The 17,836-nt window shown below is 36.8% G+C and overlaps 4 protein-coding genes and 1 pseudogene across 8 annotated transcripts; 4 read left to right on the plus strand and 1 right to left on the minus strand.

Moving 5' to 3' along the window:
• The first annotated feature begins 843 nt into the window (after positions 1-843).
• On the plus strand, positions 844-4,555 carry LOC148253225 (Pentatricopeptide repeat (PPR-like) superfamily protein). Of its 4 annotated transcripts, none has more exons than XM_088222801.1 (2): positions 844-2,712; positions 4,006-4,555. In XM_088222801.1, the coding sequence occupies exons 1-2, from the start codon at positions 1,036-1,038 to the stop codon at positions 4,006-4,008; spliced, it is 1,680 nt and encodes a 559-aa protein (XP_088078927.1). In that variant the 5' UTR covers positions 844-1,035; the 3' UTR covers positions 4,009-4,555. The 4 variants fall into 4 exon arrangements, with proteins under 4 accessions (XP_088078927.1, XP_088078924.1, XP_088078925.1 ...); XM_088222798.1 differs by having other exon boundaries at positions 4,013-4,555; XM_088222799.1 differs by having other exon boundaries at positions 4,023-4,555.
• A 171-nt stretch (positions 4,556-4,726) lies between these two features.
• LOC110816560 (uncharacterized) lies at positions 4,727-6,095 on the plus strand. Its single transcript, XM_022044796.2, has one exon. It carries the CDS (start codon positions 4,876-4,878, stop codon positions 5,833-5,835), a length of 960 nt encoding a protein of 319 aa, XP_021900488.1. The 5' UTR covers positions 4,727-4,875; the 3' UTR covers positions 5,836-6,095.
• Positions 6,096-6,766: 671 nt separating this feature from the next.
• Positions 6,767-8,170, plus strand: LOC110816439 (uncharacterized). The gene has a single exon (XM_022044636.2). It carries the CDS (start codon positions 6,956-6,958, stop codon positions 7,910-7,912), a length of 957 nt encoding a protein of 318 aa, XP_021900328.1. The 5' UTR covers positions 6,767-6,955; the 3' UTR covers positions 7,913-8,170.
• Positions 8,171-8,321: 151 nt separating this feature from the next.
• Positions 8,322-15,159, minus strand: FIO1 (methyltransferase). Of its 2 annotated transcripts, none has more exons than XM_088222365.1 (8): positions 14,741-15,159; positions 11,340-11,545; positions 10,766-11,228; positions 10,483-10,690; positions 9,817-9,924; positions 9,582-9,725; positions 9,426-9,495; positions 8,322-8,853 (listed from the first exon to the last, which is right to left on the minus strand). In XM_088222365.1, exons 1-8 carry the CDS (start codon positions 14,974-14,976, stop codon positions 8,792-8,794), a joined length of 1,497 nt encoding a protein of 498 aa, XP_088078491.1. In that variant the 5' UTR covers positions 14,977-15,159; the 3' UTR covers positions 8,322-8,791. The 2 variants fall into 2 exon arrangements, with proteins under 2 accessions (XP_088078491.1, XP_088078492.1); XM_088222366.1 differs by having other exon boundaries at positions 14,736-14,875.
• A 2,030-nt stretch (positions 15,160-17,189) lies between these two features.
• Positions 17,190-17,552, plus strand: LOC110816589 (chaperone protein dnaJ 11, chloroplastic pseudogene; annotated as a pseudogene).
• Positions 17,553-17,836: the final 284 nt, after the last annotated feature.

A 17,836-nucleotide genomic window follows, 5' to 3' on the forward strand; every position in this document is an offset into this window, starting at 1 on the left:
TAATGAAATGTTTTAGTTTTTTAATTAATCTCTAAATGGAAAAAAAAAATTAATTTAAGTCATTAAATCTTGAAAATACTTTTATTTTAGGAAAAAAAAATGTTTCTATCATACATTATATTTTACATATGGAATTGTTTAATATAATTTATTCGAATATTATTTTTTTTAATTAAAAAATAAATTAAAATAGAATCATATTCGAATTTGTAAATAAAAAAAGTAAGTCATAACATATTTAAATTTAACATTTATAAACCTCGTGTAAATTCAATTTGTTTTATATATATATATATATACATGTGTTAGTTTGTTATTAGTATAAATATAAATTTAAATATGTATTAATAAATATGTTTTTTATTAATATAAATATAATTATATTCTGTTAATATAATAAAAACCATATGATAAATTTTGAATTTAATTATTCATAAATTCAACACGGTCTAAATAATATAAAAAAAAAATTTAAATTCATTCCAAATTTATGGTACATTTAAATCTATTTTTGATATCAGCAAATTAAATATAAATACAATAAAATTTGTTCAAAATCATTTGTTACCATTCCCACTATTTATATATATAATAAAATAATGTAATTATTTATACTAAGAAAGTTTGTATGTTTGAATCGAATTGTCTTTCTCATATATTATTGTTGTGTTTTATTGTGTTATATAATATATATATATAAATTTTTTACTGAAAAATAAATTTTAAATGATGAAAAACATAAAATGAATCAAGCCCGAATCCGGCCCGTTAGTTGACGGATCAGACCCAAACCAACCGTTCTGACACTCGTAGCAGAACCCAAATATATTGGGCTCAACGGGAAGAGATCCTTAAACGGCCCAAAACATAGCCACCAACACAACGGCGATGCTCACCGCTGCCATTGACACACCCGCCGCCTTCTCCACCAACAGCTTTCCAACTTAGACGAATAAACTTCAAAAGCGGGAGAATAAGAAAGTGTAAAGAACAGGTAGCTGTACGTTTCACCTCACATGGTGGTTTCTCTTTCCAATGCCCTGCCGGAATTCTAAGAAACACTCCAGTTGTATCGTCCGATCTCTCATTACTCTATCTTCTCAAGGCCAACTCTCTCAAGCAATCTCTTCTCTCGAGCTATTGGCCCGAAAGGGCATAAGGTTACCTTCCAAAACGTTTGCTTATCTATTGCAGAAGTGTGCTGACACCAAATCGCTCAGAGAAGGCAGATGGGTTCACCTCCATTTGAAGCTAACGGGTTTCAAAAGACCCAACACTTTTTTGTCAAATCATCTTATTTATTTGTATTCTCGATGCGGCAAAGATTCAGAGGCCCGTAAGGTGTTTGATAAAATGTCTGTTAGGAATTTGTATTCTTGGAATAATATGCTTTCTGGGTACGCTAAGTTGGGCATGGTAAAGCGTGCTAGGAAGTTGTTTGATCAAATGCCGGAGAAGGATTTTGTATCGTGGAATACAATGGTGATTGGGTATGCGCAGAGTGGGTATTGCAGCGAGGCTTTGAGGTTTTATAGGGAGTTAAGGAGGTTGGCAATTGGGTACAATGAGTTTAGCTTTGCGGGTGTCTTGACAGTTTGTGTGAAGGTGATGGATTTGAAGCTAACTAGGCAGATCCATGGGCAGGTTTTACTTGCTGGATTTTCGTCAAATATGGTGCTTTCGAGTGCAGTTGTTGATGCTTACGCCAAGTGTGGTGAGATGGATGGTGCTAGGAGGATGTTTGATGAGATGCCTGCGACGGATGTTCTTGCTTGGACCACATTGGTCTCTGGGTATGCAAAATGGGGTGACATGCAATCAGCTAATGGAATATTTGATAGGATGCCTCAGAAGAATCCTGTTTCTTGGACAGCATTAATTGCTGGCTATGCTCGAAATGGTCCAGAGAATAAAGCACTTGAGTTGTTTATGGAAATGATACTATTATGCATTAAACCTGATCAATTCACTTTCAGTAGTTGCCTTTGTGCTTGTGCCTCCATAGCTTCACTCAAGCATGGTAAACAAATACATGCCTACTTGATAAGGACTAATTTTAGAGCCAATACAATAGTTGTAAGTTCTCTGATTGATATGTATTCCAAATGTGGGAGTTTAGAAGTTGGAAAGCGGGTTTTTGATCATATGGGTAATAAGCGAGATCCTGTTTTGTGGAACACAATGATTTCTGCTTTAGCACAACATGGATACGGTGAAAGGGCTGTACAAATGTTTGAATACATGCTAAGTTCAGGTGTGAAACCAGATAGGATCACGCTGGTTGTCATGCTTAATGCATGTAGCCATTCTGGTCTTGTGAAGGAGGGGCTAAGATATTTTGAGTCTATGTCTTGTCATCACAGTATTACTCCCGATCAAGAACATTATGCTTGCTTGATTGATCTGTTGGGTCGAGCTGGTAATTTTGATGAGTTACTAAAGCATATGGAGGAAATGCCTTTTAAACCTGATGATCGAGTTTGGAATGCCTTACTTGGTGTTTGTAGAATCCATGGAAATATATTACTAGGAAGAAAAGCAGCTGAACAATTAATTGCCTTGGAGCCTCAATCATCAGCAGCGTATGTATTACTATCCGGTATTTATGCTGAGCTTGGGAGATGGGACTTGGTGGAGAAGGTGAGGCAGCTTATGAATACAAGGCACGTGAGGAAAGAACGAGCAATTAGTTGGATAGACATTGAAAATAAGGTACATGCTTTCACAGTGTCAGATAGGTTGCATCCTTTAAAAGAAGAAATATACAAAGTTTTGGAACAGTTAGCTGATCTGGTGGAAAAACATTCTTCATCCCTTGATGTTGAAAGATAGAAGTTCGTTGATTTCATTATTTGGCAGGCTATTTTGAGAAGGCAATAAGATCAATCCCTTAAGGAAGCTTTTTGTGTAATTTGTAACATTTATTTTTCCTCTCTTCTAAATGGGCAGTCATTCTGGCTTCAAATTTTTTATGATAAGATTCTTCAGAGTTGAATCTCCACAAACATATACCTGTAGGTTTTGTTCCAGAAACTCATGTAATTGATCCCATTGTTACCCAAGTGCTTATTCAATAAAAATACTGAGGGAAATGAATTCCTAATTTCAGTGTCTCTAAATGTTTTGGGTACTACATTATTGTTTTCTGAAATACAGTTATCCATGAATGGAGAGAAGGTCTGCTGCATTATTTAACATGTTGGCTTTCCCTGAGATTTGGACTACCATTAGGATTTGATTTTGGCTTTCTGGTGGGACTGTGGTTATTTTCATGGTTGTATATGTATGCAAGTCTGTGTGCTTTCCAAGCACTGATAAGAAAATTTAAACACCAAGCTAAAAGCTTAGTAGGTCTTTGGTAGTACTTCAACTAAGAGATCCAGTTGTAGTATTATTGTGACAAATTTGTTCTAAAATCAAGAGCTATCTCAAAATTGAAGATTTCGCTGCTGAAAACTACTGTAATGATTATGGAAAGAAGAGGAAGCATGTGGGTAGCCCTTATTTTTTATCCTCTTACTCTCAAAAAATAAGAAAAATTTAAGAAAGAATTCCTCATTACAATCAATATGGACAACTCAAGTATCTTAGGTCAGTATGAAGTTCTATAGAGCATTTCTGACTTCTAATCTTTCTTATTTTTGTAGATTCCAAAATCCTGTACTCCAATGATTTACCACCTTCCAGTGTTCGAGAATCACTTAACATACCTTTGATAATTTACCACTTTTGACCCCTTAGGATCAGAGTCTGCATTCCGTTTTTCTTTTTCTCTTTCTGGATGATCTATATAACGAAGGATTTTTGTGTATATTACAAAGTTGTAGGATCTCTTTTTTGGTAGAATAACCATTTCTTTTGCTTAACATTTTCAGAAATGTTGGCTTTCACATTTTTTGGTGTTCTTTTCGTGTCTGTTTCCATTTCTTATTTTTGAATTTCCTCAGAAATGCTAACTTCCAATTTGTCTTTTAGAATGTTTTGTACTGACTGAGTATTTATCAGTGATTAGGTTGATGCAGGTCCAGCAAATCTCTACACCCTTGGTTTGCAGTTGTTAGAATTCTGAAAGAAAATTTGTTGGTATTGCAGCTCAAAATGCAGTGTGGTTGTTAAAAATTGAATTTCTTCTTTTTGCTGGCCAGAGCACAAGTCAAGACTCGAGACCAAACAGTGATAGTACCCAGAAGGTATGGTACCAATCGGCTAACAGGCTATTTGGTAAGACAATTACAGAACTTACCAACATGGTTAGTACCATTTTTACCTGCATTCACATTAAGTTTATAAGTTGAAATTACTATTTAAGAAAATACTGTGAATCCACATGGTAGGTCCCATGAGCCCTTATGATTGCTAGTACTCAAATATTCTTTATCTGAGATTAATTTATATAATTATCTTTTGTGAATCATTAAATTAATCAAATACCCTCCTTGGTTCCAGCTAATTATCTTGGATTTCAATCTCTTATCTGCATTCAGATTTGAGAATTGAGGTTCCTCCACGTATAAAATATAATGACAATTATGTAAAACGTGCTTTTTTCAATATTAGTAATATTCAGTAGTTGTATTTCTGACCATATAACTGTTTAATTTTGGGTAGAAGGAGATTAGCTTGCTGATAACTTTACCTTGTCCGTTTCTAATTGGATGACCCTGATGATGAGTAATAATGGAAGTACTTATAAATACAAGCATGCTTCCCACGGTATCTATTTTTAAGAAGAATTCTCTTACAGGATTTCTTAGTAAATTATTACGAAAGCTTAACCGAAAAAAAAAATTCCCCCAAAACAAATATGTTCATATAAATTCTTAAGACTAGAGAACAAGACGGAGAAGAGTTTTATAATCTTCTTCTTGGTCTGACATGGGATCTGAAATATCTAAACAGTTGCAGAAGCGTGAAATTGTGTCAGCGGAGGAGAAAACTCTTGCTGATCTCTGCAAAACATGCGGCTGGGAGTTCCCTGGTTGTGATTATCATCCCTCAGATCGAAAAAACTGGATGGCAGGTCTCGACCCGGGAAAAGTTCACGTAAACAAGATTATCTGGCCTGGTACCCATGATTCTGCAACCAACAAGATTGGCGTTCCACTGGTGTCTCGCCCATTTGCTCAATGCCAATCTCTCTCCATCTACGACCAGCTCGTGAGAGGAGCCAGAGTTCTTGACATTCGAGTCCAGGAGGATTGTCACGTGTGCCATGGAATCCTAAAGACATACAGTATCGACGTTGTGATCAAGGACATCAAGAAGTTCTTATCGGAGACCAATTCAGAGATCATACTTCTTGAAATTCGGACTGAGTTTGGTCGCGAAGACCCTCCTGAGTTTGACAAGTACTTAGAGGAGCATCTTGGCGAATTCCTAATTCACCAGGATGATCATGTCTTTGGGAAGACAATTGCAGAGCTGTTGCCAAAGAGGATATTTTGTGTTTGGAAGCCCAGAAAATCTCCTCAGCCCAAGAAAGGAGGACCCTTGTGGAGTGCTGGGTATTTGAAAGATCACTGGATAGACACTGACTTGCCATCAACAAAGTTTGAGAGCAATTTAAATCATTTGAGGGAGCAACCACCAGTTTCATCAAGAAAATTCTTCTACAGGGTAGAAAATACAGTAACTCCACAAGCTGATAACCCAGTTTTGTGGGTTAAACCAGTGACAGAGAGGATTCGTGGGTATGCTAGACTGTTTATTGCTGAGTGTTTTTCAAAGGGATGTGCTGATCGGTTGCAGATCTTATCTACAGATTTCATCGACGAGGATTTTGTTGATGCTTGTATTGGGCTTACACATGCAAGAGTTCAAGGCATAGTTAAATAGGTTTAAGGGCATAATACCCTCTGAATAAGGGATAGTCCCATGCCGAAAGGGGCAGGAGTACACGTACAATCCTCTTAGATTCATATAATGTATTTGTAGTTTTTGTACCCAAGAAAACTGGTCTTTCTTCATGATTGGCTCAATTGTTTTTCTTGTTTGTTTCTTAAGTTCTTTCTTTCTTTCTTTCTTAGACACACAGCGTGTGGTGTATAATTATTATGGATTTTGTGTTATGAAAATATTTCTTTCAGTTTGGACAATTAGAGTTGATTCACTTCAATTTTCTTCAACAAATTTATGACCTTTTCAAATATGGATTCCCACATCCATTTCAATTTCAACTCTAATTATTACCTTTCTTAAGAAACCAATTCCAAGCCCTTAAAATAAATTTTGCAGTCTCATTATGGTTTACAGTAAAAAACTTTTCGGTAAATTTCTGAATTTAATTACTCAGGATTAAACTCCAAAAGTAGAACTAACAATGATTCACACATTCATCCATATTAAGTTTTACCCAGAAGTGCAAAGAAATTCAACACTTTCTTATCTTTCAACAAAGGCATACATTTATCTTTTGAAGATCTTCTGAATTGAAACTTGTTTGATCATACTTTTAAATTATAATTATTTAATATATATATATATATATATAAATTAATCTAATAGGGTAACGTAAAAACTCTAAATCCACATGATGAATCAAAATATCTCACGTCGTGATCGACTAAGTTGATGACAATTTTTAATTAGCCATACAGCTGGACCAATAAAATGTAGACATCGATTATATCTCTCCACCAATAATTCGAAGAGACGACCCACCACATTTACAGACAAACACATCACATCCATTTTCCACAACAAATCCATTGAAAATTTTCAAGAGAAGCAAAGTTGATATAATACTAATGATAAAAATAATAAAAGTTTTAATCACGAGCTCTCTCCAATCAAACGAGTTCAACAATGCTATATAATAAAATCCACCAGCTAAAAGTCTTTTCTTCTCATCCTAAACCACTAATAAAGAAGAAGAAGAAGAAGAAGAAGGAGAAGAAAAAGAAGAAGGAGAAGGAGAAGGAGAAGGATTCTACCATCTTCTTCTTCTTGATCCGTCATGGGATCTCAAGTCTCTAAACAGTTGCAGAGGCGTAAAGCTCTGTCAACTGAGGAGAAAACTCTGGTCGATCTATGCAAAAACTCCGGCTGCGAGTTCCCCGGCTGCGACTATCGTCCTCCAGATCGGAAAAACTGGATGGCAGGCCTCAACGCAGAAAAGGTTCACGTAAACAAGATCGTCTGGCCTGGAACCCATGATTCTGCAACCAACAAAATTGGCATTCCCATGGTGTCTCGCCCTTTTGCTCAATGCCAATCACTTTCCATCTACCGACAGCTCGCGGTAGGCGCCCGAGTTCTCGACGTCCGAGTCCAGGAGGATCGCCGCGTGTGCCATGGAATCCTCAAAACGTACAGCATTGACGTCGTCATCAACGACATCAAGAAGTTCTTGTCGGAGACCGAATCAGAGATCATAATTCTCGAAATCCGGACTGAGTTTGGCCATGAAGACCCTCCCGAGTTCGACAAGTACTTAGAGGAGCAACTCGGCGAGTTCCTGATTCATCAGGACGATCACGTGTTTAACAAGACGATTGCGGAGGTGTTGCCGAAGAGGATAATATGTGTTTGGAAGCCGAGAAAATCTCCTCAGCCCAAGAAAGGAGGACCCTTGTGGAGTGCTGGGTATCTGAAAGATAATTGGATTGACACTGACTTGCCATCAACAAAGTTTGATAGTAACCTGAAGCATTTAAGCGAGCAAGCACCGGTTTCGTCAAGAAAATATTTTTACAGGGTAGAAAACACAGTGACTCCACAGGCTGATAACCCTGTTCTGTGTGTTAAACCAGTGACAGGGAGGATTCATGGGCATGCTCGGCTGTTCATAGCTCAGTGTTTTTCAAAGGGATGCGCCGATCGGCTGCAGATCTTCTCTACAGATTTCATTGATGGAGATTTTGTTGATGCTTGTGTTGGAATTACACATGCAAAGGTTGAAGGAAAAGCATAGTCGTATATTTCATGTATATACACGTACGTGTTTGGATCTTTCTGGTGTAAATCTTGATTTTCTTTCTTTAATTTGAGTGTTTGCATCCAAGAAAACTTGAACTTCTCCATGGCTGATAGGTTAAATTGGTTTTCTTGTTTGTTTGTTTGTTCCCTTAGAGTTATCTTTTGTTGCTTCTTTGATACATGGTGTAAAAAACCGAGTGGTGTAGATTTAATTTTTCATTTGTGCAATGGAGAGATAGCTCTGGTTGATTCACTTCAATTTCCTTTAGTGGAAATTCGTTTTATAAACTTTCAAGTACTTCTTTCCTGAGTAAAAAGGAAATTCCTTGTGATCATGATCATGTGAAAAATGAGACACATTCTGAATTATTTGATATAAAAACATGGAATTGTCAGTGTCAGTGTTTGATCAAATGTGGAAGCACTCTTGTCTTATCTCTTTTATGAGCTGGAGCAATTAATCCACAATTAATTCACAAGCTAAGAAGGCTTGGCACCCAATTGAAAAATCATTCAATCTAAATCAAGCAACCACCTTATCCTTTTATCTGCGGACTTGATTGCCCTGGGAGTAATTTTGCCAAGTACCCACCCACTACACACACACATATATATATATATATGCTACCCACATATTTTAAAATATGATCTTTGAAGGAGAACAAGAACCAACAGATAATCGAAGATCTAATGGCACAAAATGTATAGTGTCATTTCTTCATATTTCTTCGAGATTGTTTCCTCATTCTCTGGACTGGTTCAACCAACTCCTTGAGCAATTGATGGCAGGAAAATTTCAACATGGTCTGTGATCTGAAAGCTAAAAATTCACATCACATTTTAAGAGCTGCATAATCGTACTATTTGGCCGATCCTATCCACAAAATTTGGACGTCAGGTTTTCCTCCAATTGTTGGAATATCAGAGAAAATAATCCTGCAAATCAAACCACCAAAAATTCAGTGTATCTAATAAAAAAATAGCTTGGCCATGACAATGCTCAAATCGCTCGTGGTCTCAGTAAATTTATGGAGTACATCAGTGACTTCACCAACCAATAGTTCTGTAAATGGCATCTATACTCATCGTATAAACTCTCTCACTCCTAGGGAACACGTTTCATAGGAAATCTAGAGGTTGAATTATAAAATGAATAGGTAGCTGCTATATCACATCCAAAGAAAGAATCATTTCAAATCCCAACTTTTCAGTTGAAGCAAGACTACATAAGGCCAAAAAAATGAGACAACTAAAACAAATCAATCTATTGAAGGCCCCTATAGATTACCTTCTCTACAAAAAAATCTTAGACATCCATTTTTACCATCACAGGATTACATACGTCAAGAGAAAAGAAAAAAGTGTAGCTCTAGACTGAGTAGTGTGGCAAACGAAGCTCATCTATACAGTTCAAATGTCTCGTACAGCCAGATTAACTAAAAAGAGGATTTTTTTATTCTAAAACAAATTAAATTTTGCGTAAGTTTGAATATAGAAGGCAAGAAAACCTGAGAGTGGGTTATCTCTATGCTGTAATGATCCCTTCACTAGGAGTGTGCCTGGGGTTTGCTGAAAGACCTGCAAAACAAATAGCAGAAGTCTTTCAGATTCTAAGAGTACAAATCCTCCTTATTGTGCTCAGAAAGGATGTAGATGTACCATACCAAAATGCGAAAACTCAAGTTGGTTGAAGAAGACAGATGAGAACCATCTGAGATCTCTTGCTTGTGTTCAAAACTTGCAGTCTCATCAAGATATCTTGCCTCATTTTTCAGGATTGCATTGCAATGATCATTGGATGCAGTAATCTATATTAAAGAACACTGGTGTTTACTAAGCACATAAAAATATTACATACAACATAATCAGGCAATATACTGAATCAGTGAGGAACCTTACGTCTACAGAAAATGTAGAAGCATTCAATTTACAGGATGCACCATTTGCTTGAAAAAAGGATTCAACCGATTGCAGTACATGAAAGGCACTGAATTGATGTTGAAGTCCCTAAAAAGTAAGAAATTCCCAACATTAGATGTCGTATTAGCAGAAGCCAAAACCATAAGATAGAAAGTTAAAAATAATAACAAGTTGATGCAAACAAGCTTTAAGAAAAAACGATTACACAGAATCCAAATTCGCAGTTTACTTAGTTTTATTTAGGTGAGAACTCAGTTTAACTTCAGTCTATTTGTCATCTAATTTTGAAGAAGATGTTCGCAGCACGGACATTTTCCTTCCATTCAAGCTCTCACAACACTCACGCTAAGAGGTGAGAAGACAATTTCTGTCAGGCAAGCCAGGAATAACGTGAGGCAAAGAGTGTCAGTACTCAGCATTAGCTCCTATATTGATTCTCTTAGAGGAGGTTGGCGAATAATAAAACAAGGTCAAGTAGCTAATCCAAATAGTGCCAATCAAGTGAACTGAATAAATCAGTCATCATTAGTAATTTTCATGAGACGAAGCAATAGTTTTAGATTTAGAAAATCAAACTGAATAGTCTATGTAAAGGAAAAGCCAAAACCATGTTAAGCCAAAAACTGTAGGATGAAAAAATCCAACCTCAACCATGAAAGACAAGACATTTCTTTCAGCAACATGAGATGATATAATCTTTCTAGGAGGGGGTAAAAAAGACCAGGCAAGGCCCCATCGACATGTTTGGCCTTGGACAAACTCGGTTGTCTTCACTATGGTAGCTCCAACTTCACGGAGCTTTGACATTAGAAATTTCAGGTTTGATTTTCTTCCAACCATGGAAGTATACCACCTACAAACAAAAATAATAAATTAAAGCAAATGTATATAGGCTAACATGTTAAGATGTAAGAGTTAGTTTCAGAACCGAAAAGATTCCTTCAGTGTAAAACTATCTTCAATAATGCGAGTAATAAAAGCTCTTTCTCCGCCTGGGCAAACCATCTCCGCAGGAGTTCCTCCACAAGAAGTTTTTGGATTTAGTCCTGCTTCCACCATGGTCTCAAAAAATGGAGGGTTGCACATGCAGAAATCAAATTTCTCATCATCCCTGACCACACCAAGAAGTATAGGTGGCCCAAAATAACTATTATCAGCACCAGCACGCATATCAAATGAAGATGGGACCAAAGGCTCTGCCTCCTCTATTGCACTCACCACCACATCTGCATCAGTCTCACTTTCAACATTGATCAAGTTGCCGTCATGTAGTTCCCTCATAGAAAAGCTGCCAATAAAATTTCCAACTTTTCTAATTTCAATAAGATCTGCGATATGGGGATTATTTTTAACATTTCTTTCTGCCCACTCAAGTGCTACATCGGTCACATCTGCAATCAAGTTCAGTAACAACAAACTAGAAATGAATTCTGTGTAGCACAAAATTCCAGTGAATTTTATCAAATCTGACGAGAGATATCAGGAAGTTAAAGAGTGCTAACCTGAGCCAACAAAACTCCATGCCAAAAGGGATGCCCCAAGAAGTGGGTAAATGCAGTTTGCTCCAGTTCCTATATCGAAACCTCTGACCTTTTCTGAAATGCTTTTTCTTGTTGGGATGATTTCGGATGAGAGAAGATCTTCAATCCAATGGATGTAGTTAGATCTGTTGGGCACAGTTGGGCAGAGTTGCCCATCAGGAATCCACCTATCAAAAACACTCCCTGTAAGCCAAATCAGCTAATTGGTATCAAAAGCACCCTCCTGTTGAACCTTAAACTTAAATCCACATGTAGTACCCAACAAATGCAGCTAAAAAAAGAAAACAAAAGTTTGTACCCAAAAATTTTTGAAATTTTTCATTTGCTAAATTAATACATGTAGTAACTGAACAAAAAAAAAAAAAAAAAAGGAGGGGGGAACGTTTTGAGGAAACTGGTGGGATATAAATAGGAGACGGGGAAGGAAAGAAAAAGAGAGGAGGAAAAAAAAAAGAAGAAAGAAAAGAGAAAAACAGAGAAGGAAGAGAGCGGGAAGGAGAAAGAAGAGAGGAAAGAAGGTTCCAGAAAGAGAGAGAAGGGAGTCGGAGCGGAGAGGAGCGAGACGGAAGAGAGAAGGAGACCGCGGACGGTGATAGCGCGGGAAGGAGAAAGAAGAGAGGAAAGAAGGTTCCAGAAAGAGAGAGAAGGGAGTCGGAGCGGAGAGGAGCGAGACGGAAGAGAGAAGGAGACCGCGGACGGTGATAGCGCGATCGGTAGGAGGAAGGAAGATGGAAATGGGAGGTACGGTAAAGATTCAATTTCATGTGTGGATTTAGGATTGGAATGCTGATGAGAGATTTGGTTTGGTTAGAGTTGTAGTGGTTATTTGTGAGTGCATATGGAGGTGGCGGTGTACGGAGGAGGCCGTGTAGGGAGTGAGTGTGTGGTGTGAGTGAGGTGTGTGAGAGAGAGCCGGTCTGTGTGAGCATCGCGGGAGGAGAGAGAAGGAGGATGGCGATGGGAGTGAGGTCCGAGAGAGAGGTATAGATGCGGAGTGAGCGGAGGCCGGGAGAGAGAAGGATTTGTGGTGTGAGTGAGGTGTGTGAGAGAGAGCCGGTGTGTGTGAGCATCGCGGGAGGAGAAAGAAGGAGGATGGTGGTGGGAGTGAGGTCCGAGAGAGAGGTATGGATGCGGAGTGAGTGGAGGCTGGGAGAGAGAAGGATTTGTGGTGTGAGTGAGGTGTGTGAGAGAGAGCCAGTCTGTATGAGCATCGCGGGAGGAGAGAGAAGGATTTGCGGTGTGAGTGAGGTCTATCAGGGAGAGGAGTATGATTGTTAGGGGCCTTGCAAGAGAGAGTAGGTTCGGGAAGCACCGAGGGAGGAGAGAGTAGGAGTACGTGGAGTGAGTGAAGTCGATAATGGAGTGCGTGTGCAGTGTGAGTGAGGTTCGTGAGGGAGAGGAGTGTGATTGCTGGGGCTTGGTGAGAGAGAGTAGGACCGGGTGAGCACTGAGGGGGAGAGAGAGAAGGAGTAGGCAGTGTGAGTGAAGTCTGTGATGGAGAGGGAATGCGGTGTGAGTGAGGTCCGTGAGGGGGAGGAGTGTGGTTGTTGAGATTGGTGAGAGAGAGCAGATTTGTGTGGGCATGCCTGTAGGAGACCCAGGAATGAGAGAGAAGGAGGAACGCGGTGTGAGTAGGAACACTTAGAGTATGCCGCAAGAAGAGGGAGAACGAGGAGTAGTGGGAGGTTGGAATTAGTGCAAGCAGAAGAAAGGAAACGGGGTTGGGAGTAGAGGTATGCTGGGAAATTAGAGAGTAGGAAAGGGAGACTTGTGGAGCGTGCATGGTGGGAATTACATATAGGTTGTCGTGCCTTAGTGGTCGGCAAGGAGAATTTGCGGTTGTGTGCATGTTAAATATTACTGGATACACTATAGGGGGAACGTCGACATTGGTGATTACGAGTAGAAAGAGTAGGTTGGCCACCGATAGTGGTGTTAGTCGGGAGATCCCGACGGACAGGGGGCTAGGCCGCTGATATTGGAGACGAGAGAGAATGATAACTGTGTGTGTGTGTGGCCAATTAGAGGTCGAGAGGTAGCTAATGGTCGCTGATGTTGGTGATGGGAGAGAATGATCATTGTGTGTGTGTGTATGGCCCGTTAGGGGTCGGTAGGTAGATGATGGTCGCCAATGTTGGTGACGAGAGTGAATGATAATGGTATGCGTCCGTGACCTGGTAGGGGTCGAGAGGCGGATGGTTGTCGCCGATTTTGGTGGTGGGTGACAATGTTGGTACGCTTGGGGTGGCGTTGAGGGATGGTCACCCTTGATAGGTATGATCGTTGAGATACCGGGGTAAGCTCTAGCCCTGAGTAGTCTCATGGTGATAGTAAGGTGGGGCTTGGGTTAAGTAATGAAATATTGGTAGAAGTATAGGGTTTTATATTGTTGCATCTCATACCTGTAACTTGATTCTTACTGTACTGAATTATATGGACTCACTCTTTATTCTTTACAGATGATGTAGGAACGGAATCCAGATCGAAGTTGTTGGTGTCCGAACCTAATGTATAGAACGACAGAATAAAGATTCTCCTTTCTTTTGACAGAATTGAGTGTGTAAAAGTTGATAGTAGTGTAGATAGTGAGTACGGTTGTATTGTATGCGATCTCTCGTGCATGATTATAGGTTTATCTTGACCTTGAATATGAGATCGTGATAGTATTTCTACGTGCATGACTGATTTGATTATAAAATTGTTTGTTTTAACTACGCCATTAAAAGTAAAAAGAGAAAAAAAAAAAAAAAAGGGGGCTTTACAATACATGTTTGACAGTATGTCTATATGTGGTTTCCAACAAAAAACGAAGAACTTCTATTCTTTTAAAGCATGCCATACTTTCACAGTCATTTCTAACATTACTTCTATTTTCAACTTTCACGGGTATTTAATGTATAAAAATATCTAAAATCATAAAATAAAAGCTATAAAATATTTTCACCAACTGGAGCAAAGTATCTCACTCTTTCATCAATTTGAACTTATTAGAGAAAAAGCCCAGAAATGAATATCCAAGAACACATGCAAGCAATAGACTCCTCTTAATAAGACCGCCATAGTATTAAAGGTGTGCTTAAGTTTAGTTGAGGAAGAATACTGAACTCATTTCCAGTAATAAATCTTATTACCTTCAAAAACAAAGAAAGAACTTTGTGGAAAATCATGGACAGAAAACCTATACATCAACTTTAACCATGGGTCTACAATGAGACAGGGAATTGCAAAAGAAAAACGCGAATCACGAACTAAAACAATTCAGCTAAACTAAGACCTCTTCATACAAAATTGTTCCTTAAACATACAGACAAATTCAAATGAAAAGGTGAATAAAGGGAAAAGTGAAGAGCATATTACATTACCAGCTGACGCCGTGATCGTGGAGGAGGAGGATCCGAGTAAGCTCTCGAGTTGCGTTGAAGTCTGTCCAGTCGATTCTGGGCCGACCGTCCCGAGAGTAGAAAACGAAGGGCTTAAATGAAGGGTACAGAGACGCCAATTGAGCAAAATCAGGCGGCTTGTCGGAGTACTTATTTCTCGGGTGGATGGTGGGCCTATCTCGCACCTCGTTCCTTTTCCTCTTGTTCTTGCTTGGCATTTACGCAAAATTTCACTCAAAACCCAGAACCCTACTGAGTTTCTCCTTTCCGTTCAATTCAAGGTCGAAGACGAAGAGGAATGACGGGCGTCCGAATGCATAATGGGCATCCACGGAAACGCTGTCGTTTGGTCTACTTCCGGAGTATCATAATAAACCATGGCCGAAACGGAATGGATTTAAAAGCCTCAAAATTTGTTTCTGGTTGATTTTTTCAAGAGTAATTAATATAGGTAAAGTTTGATAACGTCATAAAATGAAAATTACTAAATTATATTATATTTAAAAAAATTATGTATTAATATATGATAATAGTACTTTTTTTATTTAAATTGATAGAATTGTATGTTTGTGTATTTAATTAAATTTTTAATTTATCTATATTTTATTATATGTAATATTAAATAAAAATATATAATAAAAAATTATTTAATTTATGATTAAATTATTTAATTTATAAAATTATTTAAAATATAATTTTTAATAATTTTTTTAAAAATAGTTATAAATTAAATTTAATATGAAAAATAAAAATATAATTTTTTATTATTTAATATAAAAAATAATTTGATACTATAAATTTTTATTTATAATTATAAATTAAAAAATTAACAAATTATTTATTTTATAATATTTAGTATTATAATTTTTATGACAAATAAACTAAATAAACAAATTTTATTAAGAATAATTTTCAATTTTGCTAAATTTGGTAAAGATAATACGAAGATTAATAAATAATTGTGAAAGTAAAACAGAAATAAAAAATTTTAGTCGTTAAAAACTATTAAATCGGTAGTTTAAAAAATTTTTAAAAATAAAAAAATAAACTACCATTATAAATCATTCAACTAACAATATTATGTATTTAAAAGGATTCAAACAAAACAAATCAGTGAATCAACATACTACACACTAATGATTTATCAATTAAATACATTGTAAATAGTTTCCGAGCCCATTCATATAAAAATGCGTCATTTTAATATTTTTTTCTTTGAGTTTTAATAATTGATTTTAAATGTCTTTCAATTTGACCATAAAAGATTAAAAATCAGTTTCAAATTAGCTTAATGTTTTAATATTTATGTATTATATTAAAATATATAACTTTAAAATAAAATTAATATTTAAAAAATTATTGTAGAGATGGTAGTTTAAGTTTGAAAATAATACATTGTCATTATTACTTCTCAAATAAATGTTATTTTTATTTTTATAAACTATTTTTATGTACAAATATATATGGAGATGAACATTACTCAATTCATATTAAAAAATTGAAGTAGACCTACAAGTTTGATCTAAATTTACCAAATTAAATAATGTTTAATATGATATTCAATATAGAAATATTTAGATCAAAATCTCGATTTCATATAAACTGATTAATATTTTTTAGTGTTAAAAATTAAAGTAATAAATTTATAAATAATATATATGTGGTATACATACTATGTCAATAAATTATTAAGTATATAAACAATATATCTATATTTTTTAATATTTAAAATTAAAATATTGATATATGTGAATAATATCTATTGTATTGCATGCATCATCAATATCAACACTATCAAATTTAAAATAAGTGAAAATGAAAATAAAAGTGATAAAAAAAAGGGGATTTTTTGTAATTGTCAATTCCATTTATTTTAAGCATTTGTTTATGTGAATTTTTGGATTCTTATTTTATACAATACAAACGTTGATGATATAAAATTGAAACTAGTCTATCAATGATCTAAACTCTTTTAACCTAAAAACGCTGTCGTTTTATAATGACCAATACTTTTAATTTAATACAGTGCTTTAAGATTATAGCACATGGCATAATCCATAAAAACAAAAACGCGCACCTCCAAACACGTATCATAGAATTAACTCTGCAGTCATGGCTGGAAACAGAAAGGGACCATTATAGAAGATTGAGCTGTAAGTCTATCCACAAGAACAGTGAGCTGACTCAGCATAGAACACAGCTCTCCCAAATGGATAAGCATTTCAAATCCATTTCAATCTTCTTCAACCCATGAACATATATATATACATACACGGTTTCTCCCCCTCTCTCTCTGTATATATACACACACTTACGGCTCACCCCTTTTCACATCCTTCACTCTGCAACTCTGACTCCGCGACTCACCTCTCAGATCTCCACAATCCAACTCACTCCCTCCAGCCCATACCACCACAAAACACAGTAGGATATGGCGTCGTCTTCTTCACTATACGAAGTCCTGGGGATTCCGACGAGCGCAAACTGCCATGAGATCAAAGTAGCTTACAGGAGACTAGCAAGACTGTGTCACCCAGATGTTGTTTCTGTAAATCAGAAGGAAACTTCAGCAACCCAGTTCAAGAAAATCCATGCGGCGTATTCGACGTTATCGGATCCTGACAAGCGCGCGGATTACGACAGGGATTTTTACAGAGTCAAGCGACGTTATGGGTCATCACTGTCATCACCGTCGTCTCTGTCAATGGCGGCTGCTGCTGCTGCTTGTTCTTCATCGTCCCTGTCTGGTTATAATTATACCTGCAGGAATTGGGAGACTGATCAGTGCTGGTAGTTTTTTTACCTTGTTGATTGGATTAGAAGAAATGGGATTTGCGTAAAAAATCTGTTCATGTATTTTTAGCAGCAGAAAACAGAGGAGATGAAGATTATAACTTATCAATGGTGGATTTGTGTAGATAAATTTGTAAATACAGGATCTTAACTTCTCCTGGTGAGTTGTAACTGGTTCTTTTAGTGATTCCATCAAAATCTGATTCATGCATTTTGATGAGTTTGTAGTAAAACTGCTCTTTTTTTCTTTTTTCAGTTTTAAGTGAAAAGGTTAATCCTTTTTTA

Source organism: Carica papaya, chromosome 6, assembly GCF_054855325.1.
Source record: "Carica papaya isolate Zhongbai chromosome 6, ASM5485532v1, whole genome shotgun sequence".
NCBI classification, from domain to species: Eukaryota; Viridiplantae; Streptophyta; class Magnoliopsida; order Brassicales; family Caricaceae; genus Carica; species Carica papaya.

Coding starts and splice junctions, on each gene's coding strand:
- LOC148253225 (XM_088222798.1), top strand. CDS start 1,036: ATGCCCTGCCGGAATTCTAAGAAACACTCCAGTTGTATCGTCCGATCT. Junction 2,713..4,012: donor GGATAGACATTGAAAATAAG/GTACATGCTTTC, acceptor ATCAGTGATTAG/GTTGATGCAGGTCCAGCAAA.
- LOC110816560 (XM_022044796.2), top strand. CDS start 4,876: ATGGGATCTGAAATATCTAAACAGTTGCAGAAGCGTGAAATTGTGTCA.
- LOC110816439 (XM_022044636.2), top strand. CDS start 6,956: ATGGGATCTCAAGTCTCTAAACAGTTGCAGAGGCGTAAAGCTCTGTCA.
- FIO1 (XM_088222365.1), bottom strand. CDS start 14,976: ATGCCAAGCAAGAACAAGAGGAAAAGGAACGAGGTGCGAGATAGGCCC. Junction 9,726..9,816: donor CTTCTACATTTTCTGTAGAC/GTAAGGTTCCTC, acceptor TCTTTAATATAG/ATTACTGCATCCAATGATCA. Junction 9,496..9,581: donor ACTTGAGTTTTCGCATTTTG/GTATGGTACATC, acceptor TTTGTTTTGCAG/GTCTTTCAGCAAACCCCAGG.